Source organism: Grampus griseus (assembly GCF_964374135.1).
Source record: "Grampus griseus genome assembly, chromosome: 8".
Classification (NCBI taxonomy): Eukaryota; Metazoa; Chordata; class Mammalia; order Artiodactyla; family Delphinidae; genus Grampus; species Grampus griseus.
The window spans coordinates 5915450-5928821 of record NC_139002.1 but is presented as its reverse complement, the minus strand read 5'-3'; the positions used below and the strand labels follow the sequence as shown (position 1 = coordinate 5928821).

The 13372-nt window shown below is 52.9% G+C and overlaps 1 protein-coding gene across 1 annotated transcript; it reads left to right on the top strand.

Moving 5' to 3' along the window:
* Positions 1-564: 564 nt before the first annotated feature.
* On the top strand, positions 565-5220 carry KCNJ5 (potassium inwardly rectifying channel subfamily J member 5; the record flags this gene model as incomplete). The annotated part of the gene is made up of 2 exons (XM_082660752.1): positions 565-1504; positions 4898-5220. The coding sequence occupies exons 1-2, from the start codon at positions 568-570 to the stop codon at positions 5218-5220; spliced, it is 1260 nt and encodes a 419-aa protein (XP_082516878.1). The 5' UTR covers positions 565-567.
* Between the last annotated feature and the right edge of the window lie 8152 nt (positions 5221-13372).

The following is a 13372-nucleotide window of genomic DNA, read 5'->3' as shown; positions in this document are numbered from 1 at the left end:
TATTTGTCTTTCTCTTTCTGACTTACTCCCCTTAGTATGATAATCTCTAGGTCCAACCATGTTGCTGCAAATGACATTATTTCATTCTTTTTGATGGCTGAGTAGTATTCCATTGTATATATAGACCACATCTTCTTTATTCATTCATTTGTTGACAGACATTTAGGTTGCTTCCATGTCCTGGCTATTGTAAATAGTGCTGCAATGAACATTGGGGGTACATGTATCTTTTCGAATTAGAGTTTTCTGCAGATATATGCCCAGGAGTGGGATTGCTGGGTCATCTGGTAGCTCTAGTTTTAGTTTTTTGAGGAACCTCCACACTGTTCTCCACAGTGGCTGCACCAACTTACATTCCCACCAACAGTGTAGGAGGGTTCCCTTTCCTCCACACCCTCTCCAGCATTTGTTATTCGTAGACTTTTTAATGATGGCCGTTCTGACTGCTGTGAGGTGGTACCTCATAGTTTGATTTGCATTTCTCTAATAATTAACTGATGTCGAGCATCTTTTCTTGTGCCTATTGGCCTTCTGATGATGTCTTCTTTAATTCACCATACCCCAGCTATGGCTGGCGATTCTAGGAATGCCATGAACCAGGATATGGAGATTGGGGTCACTCCCAGGGACCCTAAGAAGGTTCCCAAGCAGGCCCGCGATTATATCCCCATTGCCACCGACCGCACGCGCCTGCTGGCGGAGGGCAAGAAGCCCCGGCAGCGCTACATGGAGAAGAGTGGCAAGTGCAACGTCCACCACGGCAACGTCCAGGAGACCTACCGCTACCTGAGCGACCTCTTCACCACCCTGGTGGACCTCAAGTGGCGCTTCAACCTGCTCGTCTTCACCATGGTCTACACCGTCACCTGGCTGTTCTTCGGGTTCATCTGGTGGCTCATTGCTTACATCCGGGGCGACCTGGATCACATCGGGGACCGGGAGTGGATCCCCTGTGTCGAAAACCTCAGTGGCTTCGTGTCTGCCTTCCTGTTCTCCATAGAGACCGAGACCACCATCGGGTACGGCTTCCGGGTGATCACGGAGAAGTGTCCGGAGGGCATCATCCTCCTTCTGGTCCAGGCCATCCTCGGCTCCATCGTCAACGCCTTCATGGTGGGGTGCATGTTCGTCAAGATCAGCCAGCCCAAGAAGAGAGCCGAGACCCTCATGTTCTCCAGCAACGCCGTCATCTCCCTGCGGGACGAGAAGCTCTGCCTCATGTTCAGGGTGGGCGACCTTCGCAACTCGCACATCGTGGAGGCCTCCATCCGCGCCAAGCTCATCAAGTCCCGGCAGACCAAGGAGGGGGAGTTCATCCCGCTGAACCAGACCGACATCAACGTGGGCTTCGACACGGGGGACGACCGCCTCTTCCTGGTGTCCCCGCTCATCATCTCTCACGAGATCAACGAGAAGAGCCCTTTCTGGGAGATGTCGCGGGCCCAGTTGAATCAGGAGGAGTTTGAAATCGTGGTCATCCTGGAAGGGATGGTGGAGGCAACAGGTGAGCCGCTTTCTCCTCCTCGGCCCCTCCCCTCAGGCCACTGCCAGGACTCCAGAAGGTGGAGTCTCCAGACGGCAGCTGAACCGCCCGACCCCTGCATGGTGATCTGGGGGGTACCGTTCCTCAAGATGGAGGGATGAGAGCAGCTAAGGTGTACAGAGCCCGCCCAACGTCTGGGCCCATTCTAGACTCTAAACTCGCAGTAGCTCAGTGAGTGAGATAGTTTTCCTTCAGTTGTAGATATGGAAACAGAGACACAGGCAAATTATTTACCCAGGAGCAAGGGCTCCTAAGTCATGGAGCCAGGATGCAGGTCAAAGCCAGGTGACCCAAACCCAGCACTGGTTTCCAACAGGCTACACCTAACTGCTATCGTGGAGGTGGTGTCACCCAAAGAGACTTCTGTGAGCAAATAACTTTGGGAAACTCCCGGTTAAACAAAGGTGAACCGGCTTCTTACTGTAGGACTTGGCATTGTCTTTTTACGTGTGAATCACCTCCTGGGGAGAGGACAGGGTGCGGCATTTCCCAAACCCAAGGTTCCCAAAGTCACAGAATCCTCTTTTGGGAGAGACACCTATGGGCCCCTGTGGGCGCCCGTGGAGCAGGCCGCCCCTCATCTTCCCTGTGGAAAGGGCTCCACGAACACGAGGTGTGCAGAAAACAGTGCATCGCGCGCACATGTGTCCGGCCAGCCCCTCCCTGCCCAGCGACTGACTCACGGGCAGCCAAGCGCTTCCCAAGGCCGAGCTCTGTGTGGGGCTCGGTGAGCCCAAGGCCTGGGGGACCCCGTGTCCCCGCTGTATTCCCTGGGCCGAGGAGCCCCCGTTAACCTTGCACCCACCTCTGCTTCCTCCCCTTCTCCTGCCCCCTTCTCTCCGCTCACGAAGGGGTCTGACCCTAAGGATGACTTGCAGAAATCTCCCCCGGGCTCGGGATATGCATAGTTTCCTACTCCGGCAACAGCACTGGAGGGCTGGCTTTAAGCTCCTGTTAAAGATGTGGTGGGAGCTCTCTGCAGACAGGAAGGGCTCATGCTCAGGTCTGTGACTACAGCTTGTCTGCCACTCTACACTCTCCCCCAGAACGCTGGGGGCCTGGCACAAAGGTGGCCCAACAAGCCCTCCTGGCCTCCTGAGAAGCTGGGTGCTGGGTGGGAGACTCGGACCGGGCAGCCACAGACCCTCCCGATCGGAGCCAGTGGAACCGGCTGGGGTGCGAACTGGCTCCAGAAGCCTGGACGGACGGGGCTGCTCGGCCATCTGCCGGGGGCCGAGCCTCGCCACGTGGCATATGGTGGCAGCTGAGGGAGCCCTTGGGGCCAGGACAACTGGGATGCAGGGAGCCTCCTCCCACAGGGCCAGGGGCTCGCGGGTCACCCTGACCTTGGTGCCGGGCTCGGATCAGAACGTGGGCTGAGATTCTGGGAAAAGAGCTCCACTTGGAGGCCACAAAGGAGGGGTCAGGTCAGAGACGCGGGGACAAACAGGAAAGCGGTGCCTAAGCACGGCCCCTCATGCCCCAGCCCCGCCCTCACTGCCACCTGCTGGCCTCTCCCTCACAATGCCTCAAAGTCAGGTCCTGAGGTTGGCCTGCCCCGTCTGGCTGACCTCCTCTGACCGCATGTCCTGGGTGACCCTGGGTCTGCGGGGAGACAAGAGAAGGAGACCACCCACCCACACTGGCTCTGATCTCAGCATCTCTAAGAGCTTGGTTGCCACGCCTAGGGAGCCAAGGATGGGCTGTGATTCAGGCCGAGGTCTGACCAGCACAGCTCTGTGCAGCCTGCCTGTGAGTCTGGGCAGCTTGCTCAACTTGTCAGCAAGAAGAGGCTAATAAACTTCACAGGCTCACTGGGGGTTAAGTGATGAAATGGAGTAGCATGTGGGAAGCGCAGTGCCTGCCACCCAGAGGGGTTTCTGTCCTTGCCAAGTGCATTGGAACATGGATGCCAGATACACAAGTAGGTTTCCAGCCATGGGGCAGCCCCTTCCCAAGCGATGGGACAGAAGAAGGGCAGAAAGACCCCAAGAGGGTTGGCCCAAAGCTTCCATGGAGGTCCTGTCCTGCTGTTTTCCCTGAGGCCCCAGAGACACCTGGCCTGTGTCTAGGCTGGTCAGTGCCCAGCTTGGGTCTCTGCACCTCTGCTGAGCTGGGGGGCTTGTCCAAGGACCGAGGGGAGAGGCCTGGTGCAGGCAGCACCCTGAGAGCAGAGAACAGGCTGTGAGCCGCAGCTTGTGGGGTACACTGGAGTTGCCCAGCACCAGAGCACCGAGTGGGGAGCAGCCTCTGCGCTGGGTCTGGTGTGTATGAGACTCCTGCCAGAGAACGTCCAAATTGGGGGGCTGGAGTAGGTGTCTCCTTCAGTCCCTGAAGAGCACAAGCTAGGACCTTCCTTGGCCGAAAGATTAAATATCAGAGAGCTGCTTCCCCATGACCCTGAGCTCAAAGGCGTCCTCATCCATAAAAAAAGCTGCCCTCTCTGGAGAGAAACAGCACCTAAAAATAACACAGGCATGCCAGGGCTGAGCGGACAGGGAATGGAGACATCGGAGCCTGCTCCAATCAAGGAGCCATGCTGTGAGCTTGTGTGTGTGTGTGTACGCACATGTAGGCTTCTGCCCATGTGTATCCACCCAAAACAACCCCTGGGTGTTCTAAGTGCCTGTCAGTTTCTCTGGGTTCAGCCATGCTGAATTTATCTTTGTTCAAACCCTTTTCCTGCCTCTTTTCTTGTCTCACTCTTCTAGAACTTAACTCAGTTTCAGGAACCACGTCCATTTCTGAATTATCCACTCCAATCTCTAGGAACCAACTCCAAAATCTTGCATTGTTCATTTCTAATTTTCTGCCTCCATCACCCCTCGAGCTCCTTCAGGGCAAGGACCGTGTCTTATTCAGCGTTCTATCTGCATCATGCTTAGCACAAAGCAGACGTTCAACAAGTGCCTGATGAATGATTGGATGGATGGAGGGATGGGTGGATGATGGATGGATGGATGGATGGAGGGATGGATGAATGATAGGGTGGAGGGATGGATGGATGGAGGGATGGAGGGATGGATGGATGATAGGGTGGAGGGATGGATGGATGGAGGGATGGATGGATGATAGGGTGGAGGGATGGAGGGATGGATGGATGATAGGGTGGAGGGATGGATGGATGGAGGGATGGAGGGATGATGGATGGATGGATGGAGGGATGGATGGATGATAGGGTGGAGGGATGGATGGATGGAGGGATGGATGGATGATAGGGTGGAGGGATGGATGGATGGAGGGATGGATGGATGATAGGGTGGAGAGATGGAGGGATGGATGGATGACTGATTGGTGGGTGATGGGATGGATAGCTGTGGCCACTCCTAACACACGTGCCTTCTGTTCACCCAGGCATGACTTGCCAAGCACGGAGCTCCTACATGGATACGGAGGTGCTCTGGGGCCACCGATTCACTCCAGTCCTCACCCTGGAAAAGGGCTTCTATGAGGTGGACTACAACACCTTCCACGACACCTATGAAACAAACACGCCCAGCTGCTGTGCCAAGGAGCTGGCAGAAATGAAGCGGGAAGGCCGGCTCCTGCAGTTCCTCCCCAGTCCCCCACTGCCAGCAGGCTGTGCTGGAGCAGAGCTGGACGCAGAGGCTGAGCAGGATGGAGAGGAAGAGCCTGAGGGTCCGAGTGGGTCCCGGGAGACCAGGGGCTCAGTGTGAGGACGGTACTCTCCCCGCGACCTCCCCTCACTAGCTCCTCATGAGCACAGATGCTGCAAGGCTGCGGGTGGAGGGGTGAGCCAGCTGAGTGTGCTGGGGGTCAGCCAGGAGCCGTTAGGCTCTGTGGGGAGGAGCAGTAACCCAGTCCTGGCACCTCCCAGCTCTTGCCTGGGTCCCCGTGGCAGTGCTGCTTCTTCTCCCCTGGCCTCTGTCACACTGGCTAAGGGCCAGGCCAGGAGGGGTTGCCCCACAGTGAAACACACAGGTGGCCTCTGTCCTCACACCCCTCTCTCTGCCAACTGGGCCGGATCACCTTTCTTTTTGGGTTTCACACACCCACTGGCAGAACCCCTCCAGGGATGACAACTAGAGAGGGCTGTCACCCCCTTCCCCTCGTTCTGATCACCCTGGGGCTTGTGGATTCAGGGCGGGGAGATTCTGCCTGCCCGGAAGCTCAAAACCCGGGTCCTCGGGGGAGCTCAGAGACTTCGGGGTTAAGGTTGATCCAAGTCTTGCAGCACTTCCTTGCAAATCTGTGACCAGTGACCCCTTAGTGAGCTACAGAGTGCAAGGCCCTTGTGGACGATCCCTGCATTCCCTGTGAAGTGTGTGTTTTCCCCTGCTGTGTTCTGTGTGTCTAACGTAGCCTACAGATCACTGCTTTCCTCTGGGTGACATTTAGTCGGGGCCCTGGGCTGCAGAGCACCTCGGGCACGTGCAGCGTCATCGTCGGTCACTTCCTGGCCTTCCCAGCCACACCGTGCCTGCACCTCCCACCAAAGAGAGAACCCCAGCAGCTGGATCTTTGCTGGGACTGTCGGCCCAAGAATCTCAAAGTACTTCTGAGCTTCACTGTGGTTTAACTCACAATCTCAGAAATCCCACGGTGCGATCCAGGGAGAAGGCTGAGGTCAGAGGACAGGAAGAGCCAGTCGGTGTGAAACAGGGAGGGGGAGGAAAGAAACACAGAGAAACGCGGGCAACTCGAATTTTACAATCAGCAGCAGCAGCAATTCTCGCTGAGATTGCTGACTTCAATCTCTGTTACCAGGCGATGTATGGACGTGAAGCAATGGGAGAGGTGCCCGCAGAGGCGGCGTCCCCTTTGAACCCAGGCTGGCCACCCTCAGCTGGTGCCTAGGCCTGGGCCCTGGGCCTCCCTCCGGCAGGCAGGAGTCTAACACGGCGGTTGGGCCTGGAGAGCAGAGATGATGGCCAGGGGAGGGGGGTGGCGTCACCCTCACCTTGCAGACACGGAGAATCAGGGAGGGGGTCAACGGTAAGGGAGAGTTGAGTGGACAATGGCATGGGACTTCCCTGGCAGTCCATTGGTTAGGACTTGACACTTTCAGTGCCAAGGTCCCGGGTTCAATCCCTGGTCAGGGAACTGAGATCCCACAAGCCGTGTGGCACAGCTAAAAAAAAAAAAAAAAAAAAAATGACAATGGCAGAGGTTTTTCCTTTCCAGTCTAGAGGCGCAGGAAGAGGATGGACAGACGGTGCAGCTGTCAAGCGATGGGGCACGTCTGGCATGGGTGGAGGCTGACAAGTTTCTCATTAGCTGACCTAGACCTGGAGAGAGCTGTCAGATGTTCTGGCCACAGAACTAGGGAGGCCTCACCACCACTGCACAGCTCTCAGCTGGCCTTTGAAAATGGAAGCATCTTCCTGCCCCAGACACGAATGGCTTCCCTAGGACTGAGAGCAGGAAGCTACGGCAGAACCAAGGGGACTGGGTTTGGACCTCAGGCCCAGTTCCCCTGGGGCTGGGTTTTCCAGGTCCTGGGGCTGCAGAGAAGAGAAGCAGGCATCCACACTTGGGGGGAGGGGCACCCTGGTGCTTGGGCCCGGGGGCTGGACCTGGACAGGTGGGCGCCGGAAATCAGTGAGCAGTGGGCACCCGACAGAGGCGTGGTGCTGGCTCCTGGCTCCTGGCATCCTTCTGCGGTGAAGCAGGGCTTGGAGGGAACGGGGAATGAGCTGGAATGCTGCCCTCTGGGGGAAAGGGAACAGGCAGGCTGGCGCACCCCAGTGGGGCACTGCTCACAGTCAGGAATCTAAGGCAGGGAGCCTGTTACCAAGACCGGATGCCCTGGGGCTGGAGGAGCTACAGCTGGAACTGCCAGACCTGAGGGCCGGTCCTCAGCTCAGGCCCGCCAGGTCCAAGGCTTGCACTTCAGGACTGTTTCCTCGCCCCTCCCACCCCCAGCAGATCTAAATGCTGCTTTTGTCAAAACCGATCAGTGCCTGCAGGCTTAGAGCCCTCGGTGGGGCAGCTAAGCAAAGACGGGGCAACCACGGGAGAAGCTAGCCTTGCAGCTGGACTGGGTCCTGGGCCTGTTTCACACCTGCCTCCTTAGCATCCCCAGGTGGCCACATAGCCACTCTCCTGTTCCCTAGCTCGGCAGTAGCCTCCAGGAACCTGGGCCACAGCACGTCCGTCAGCCAACTACAGACGCTGTGGAGGCCACAGAAGAGGAAGAGAAGAGCACAATCCTATTCCAAAGCCCTCTGATGGGCCAGAGCTCACTCTGCTGGGATGAAGCAGGTAGTAAGCCCAGTGTACACATTAGCTGCTCTGTCTCAAGAAAATTCAAACGCAAGACGACTGCCCTTTTTATCCCAAGGCAAGCCTTTCTTGATGACCAATTGATCTAACTAAAGTTTTGAAACATTCTCCAAATCATTTTCTGGAAGTTCTTGTATAAACATGGACTCACTCAATGTAAAGTCTGACAAAGGTCAGAGCCTCAGTGGAGATCACTTTAAAAACATTGCATCGGCCCACAAGCCACCTGTGGGTCCCAGCCCTTAGCTGCACGGCTCTGAGATCACCCATCGCCTCTGATGGGCCACAGAGAGGTGAGCCAGGCCGTAAGGGGGGGCTTCCCACAGGCCTCAGCATCTCCTAAATCCCAAAGAATGTTCTCATGGGTCAGACCCTAAAAGCCTTGGGAGCTAACTTCCTGCCTCAGCTTCCATGTCCTTCCTATCTGGAGCCGTTCCCTGTAAGGGAGAAGCCCCCAGGAGCTCAGAAGAAGGTAAGTCCCCCCCTAGTCATCCTCTCGCCATCAGTCTGACACCTGCTAGGTCTCCACAGCCTTGCCCAAAGGCCCCTGGTCCTGGGCCAGGGTGAATGGGTTTTGCCCGTGACTCTCCCCTCCAGGTGCCACCCTTGCTGTGCAGTCAGCCCACTTTCCGTCATTTCCTCATGCTGCTTGAGGCCCTGGCCGGAGCAGCTGGCCTTGACGGAGGGGAAGGAGCCCTTGTCCGTCTGCGGGAGCCCTCCTGCTTGTGATTGGTAACAGCCGGCACCTTCTGCAACATGCTGGTCCCACGCCTGCCTTCCAGCATGCCTCAGCCCTGTGTCTCCCGCGAGCTGAGAGTCACAGAAACTCGAAGTTTTTGTACGGAAGTTGCCAGAAACTAAAACGAATCCCCCCACACCAAAAGTTGCCTGTTGTTGTCTAAGAATATGCCCTGAACACACCTCTGCGCAAACACCATTTACTGTGCACCTACTACGTGCCCAGCGATGGGTTAGGCCCTTGCCCGGAAGACGGCACTGATTTCTCAAAACACTGCAGAGAAGCTCTTGGGAACCCCTTGCTACCAAAGAGATAACTGAGGTTCAGCAAGGTTAGTTCGTTTGCTCAAGGCCACAGGTAATCAGAGGAGGCAGGGCCTCTGGGTCCAACAGAGTCTCCCAAACAAACACAGATGTGCCGTCATCCTACATAACGCCCGCCCCCAGGGCAGCTCCTGAGCTCCGCTGCAGAGGTAAGGCCGCCCACCTCTTCCGGTGGCCCCTGTGCCCTGCTGTGGACTGTCAGCTTCCAGCCCCCAGCAATGTTCTCCTGTGGCAGGATAATTGGGAAACACCTCTTTGCTGATCCTGAGAGAATTAATGAGCTGTGAAAAGAGATTAGATGGGTAGTCATGCTTGGAGGAAAAAGCCACTTATTCTGCTCAACTTGGTTTTTGCTAATGACATCCTCTTAAACTCCTGTGTCAAATCCCTTCTGCCCAGTGTAGGATTCGTCAGTCTTCTTATTAAAAAGAACACCATTACACAGCTAAAAAAAAATCATCCAATAAAGTGGATTTGATCTTAACAGAACTTTTTCTCGTTTTAAGTAGATGGCCGTTGGTTTCCCATTCTAATTCACTGCCAGTTTAAGCAAACTTGTCCTTGTTTTCACCAGTCTAAAAACACAGTATCAATATCTAAACTAGAGTGGAGGTGGATTCTGGGTGAGGAAACTGGAGGTGGAGAGCTGGACCAGGGGTCAGGGTTCAGCCTCAGGCCAAGGGTGAGGGTACCATCACCCAGAGGATGTGAGCGATGTGTTTCTCCTGTGCATTCATTCCCTCCCCCAGATCATTCTCACACACTCTTTCATGTTAAATATTCAGAATCTGGGACTTCCTTGGTTGTCCGGTGGTTAAGACTTCACGCTTCCACTGCAGGGGGTATAGGTTCTATCTACCCCTGGTTGGGGAACTAAGATCCTGCAGGCCATATGAACCAAAATAATAATAATAATAATAAATATTCGGAGTCTACACTACCTAAATAATGAGTGTCTCAAAAATAACCTCAAAATGGATTAAAGACCTAAATGTAAGGCCAGACACTATAAAACTCTTAGAGGAAACACAGGCAGAACACTCTATGACATAAATCACAGCAAGATCCTTTTTGACCCACCTCCTAGAGAAATGGAAATAAAAACAAAGATAAACAAATGGGAACCTAATGAAACTTCAAAGCTTTTACACAACAAAGGAAACCATAAACAACACCAAAAGACAACCCTCAGAATGGGAGAAAATACTTGCAAATGAAGCAACTGACAAAGGATTAATCTCCAAAATTTACAAGCAGCTCATGCAGCTCAATATCAAAAAAACAAACAACCCAATCCAAAAAGGGGCAGAAGACCTAAATAGACATTTCTCCAAAGAAGATATACAGACTGTCAACAAATACATGAAAGGATGCTCAACATCACTAATCATTAGAGAAACGCAAATCAAAACTACAATGAGGTATCACCTCACACAGGGCAGAATGGCCATCATCAAAAAACCTACAAACAATAAATGCTGGAGAGGGTGTGGAGCAAAGCGAACCCTCTTGCACTGTTGGTGGGAATGCAACTTGGTACAGCCACTATGGAGAACAGGATGGAGGTTCCTTAAAAAACTAAAAGTAGAACTACCATACGACCCAGCAATCCCACTACTGGTCATATACCCTGAGAAAACCATAATTCAAAAACAGTCATGTACCACAATGTTCATTGCAGCTCTATTTACAATAGCCAGGACATGGAAGCAACCTAGGTGTCCATCAACAGATGAATGGATAAAGAAGATGTGGCACATATATACAATGGAATATTACTCAGCCATAAAAAGAAATGAAATTGAGTTATTTGTAGTGAGGTGGATGGACCCAGAGACTGTCATACAGAGTGAAGTAAGTCAGAAAGAGAAAAACAAATACCGTGTGCTAACACATATATATGGAATCTAAGGAAAAAAAAAAGGTTCTGAAAAACCTAGGGGTAGGACAGGAATAAAGATGCAGACGTAGAGAATGGACTTGAGGAAACAGGGAGGAGGAAGGGTAAGCTGGGACGAAGTGAGTGACATTGACATATATATACTACCAAATGTAAAATAGATAGCTAGTGGGAAGCAGCCACATAGCACAGGGAGATCAGCTCGGTGCTTTGTGACCACCTAGAGGGGTGGGATAGGGAGGGTGGGAGGGAGACACAAGAGGGAGGAGATATGGGGATATATGTATATGTATAGCTGATTCACTTTGTTATAAAGCAGAAACTAACACACCATCGTAAAGCAATTATACTCCAATAAAGATGTTAAGGGCTTCCCTGGTGGCGCAGTGGTTGAGAGTCCGCCTGCCGATGCAGGGGACCCGGGTTCGTGCCCCGGTCCGGGAAGATCCCACGTGCCGCGGAGCGGCATGGGCCCGTGAGCCATGGCCACTGAGCCTGTGTGTCCGGAGCCTGTGCTCCGCAACGGGAGAGGCCACAACAGTGAGAGGCACGCGTACCGCTAAAAAAAAAAAAAAAAAAAGATGTTAAAATAATAATAATAATAATGAGTGTCTAAAAGCACCCAGTGCAGCGAGCCCCTGCACTGGTGTCTGCATTCATCACATTAATTAGCAAAAGGATTGATTTTACTGAAGAATGGGGGAGGGGCAGAGGAGGCTGGGGTGTGTCACGGGCACAGGACTTCAGGATTTTCAAGTGAAGGCCAATCTCTCTGCCGAGATTATCATTAGAGGATTTACAATTGGCTTCCCTTCTGCTCAGTCCACCCGATGGGAACTGAACAGTTCAGAGCTACGAAATAGGTTAAGGAAATGTCCCTCACTTAAACCATTCTGAAAGGATAAAACAGCTCTGCAGGGCTTTGATTTAGGATGGGACGCGGTATTTTCAGTTGTGGAGGAAAGGCAGCACTGATGTGTGGGAGCATCTTCCTTGTCTGGCTCTGTGGCCCACCCATGTGCCCAGGCATGGCTTAGGCTGGTCCAGCTGCTACGACAAAAATACCACAGACTGGGTGGCTTACACAACAAACATTTATTTCTCACAGTTTGGTCGGCTGGGAAGTCCAAGATCAAAGTTCCGGCAGATTTGGTGTCGATGAGAGCCTGCTTCCTGGTTCATACACGGCTGTCGTCTCACTGTATCTTCTCACAGTGGAAGGGGTGAGGGAGCTCTCCAGGGTCTCTTTTACAAGGGCACAGATGCCATTTGTGAGGGCTCCACCCTCATCACCTAGTCAGCTACAAAGACCCCACTTCCTTGTACCATCGCCTTAGGGGTCAGGATTGCAACATGTGGATCTGGAGGGGACACAACCATTCAGTCCATACGTAAGCACGAGCAGATCAGTGCATGTGACCAAGGCCATAGCAGGTAAATTAGCCTTGGGCAAAAGCACCTGGTAATACTGAGGGTGAGATGGCCTTCATGGTGGTGATGTGGAATACAAAACACGCACAAAGGCCAGGAAGTTCTGGGAACGGCTGGCCGATCGCTTGCAGGGATGTCTCTTTGCTGGGGATCGTACTGCAAAGACTGTCCAGTATCAGAGGGGAAACTCCAAGTCAGGGGGCAACAAATGTCCCCTCAATAGACACATTTGCCACTCAAGTCTGAATCACAATTGGAGGAAGGAGAACTACACACAGGTTTCTAGGAAAATGCAAAAATCTGAACCTTTTCCTCAGAAAACCGACCTTGCCCAGAAGGTCCAGTCTTCGCTTGTGCCAGTCAGAGAAGCAGGGTGAGACGCGTGCCCTGGGCATCCCTTTGGACCCTTAGGTGCAGCTGTAAAGCGTGCTGACTTCTGTACGGCAGATAAATGTCTAGGAAGGAGTTTCAGAAACAGAAATATTCCAGACTTTCTCTCTAAGGAACTATTTACATTTACTCAGAAACTGCTACTAAAATAACCTCGACTCTCTTAGTGAAGGCAAACACCCTAAATCACAGGGGAGGAATTAATGAGAACGTGGGCACATGGTACTTTGAACATCATTCTTCTATCCCGTGGCAACAGTGTAATTGGAGAAATCCAGGGCTGAGGACGTGAGGCTGCTGGTAGTAAGAACGTGGTTGATAAGTACATGCATTAAGGAGCCCTTTGTGTGCACACACCGAATGTCATGGTCACATTCCAAATCGCCTCTTAAATAACCATGCTCACGGATCATATGCTAGTTCTATATTTAGTTTTTTTAAGGAAACTCCATACTGTTCTCCATAGTGGCTTTACCAAGTTACATTCCCACCAACAGTGTAGGAGGGTTCCCTTTTCTCCACACTCTCTCCAGCACTTATTGTCTTTTCACTTTTTTTTTTTTTTTTTGGCCACCAAGCTGCGTGGCTTGCAGGATCTCAGTTTCCCAACCAGGGATGGAACCTGGGGCCACAGCAGTGAAAGTCTGGAATCCTAACTACTAGTCCACTTGTTGGTAGATTTTTTTTTTTGGCTGCATTGGGTCTTCGTTGCTGTGCAGGCTTTCTCTAGTTGCAGCGAGCAGGGGCTACTCTTCGTTGCAGTGTGCAGGCTTCTCATTGTGGTGGCTTCTCTTGTTGTG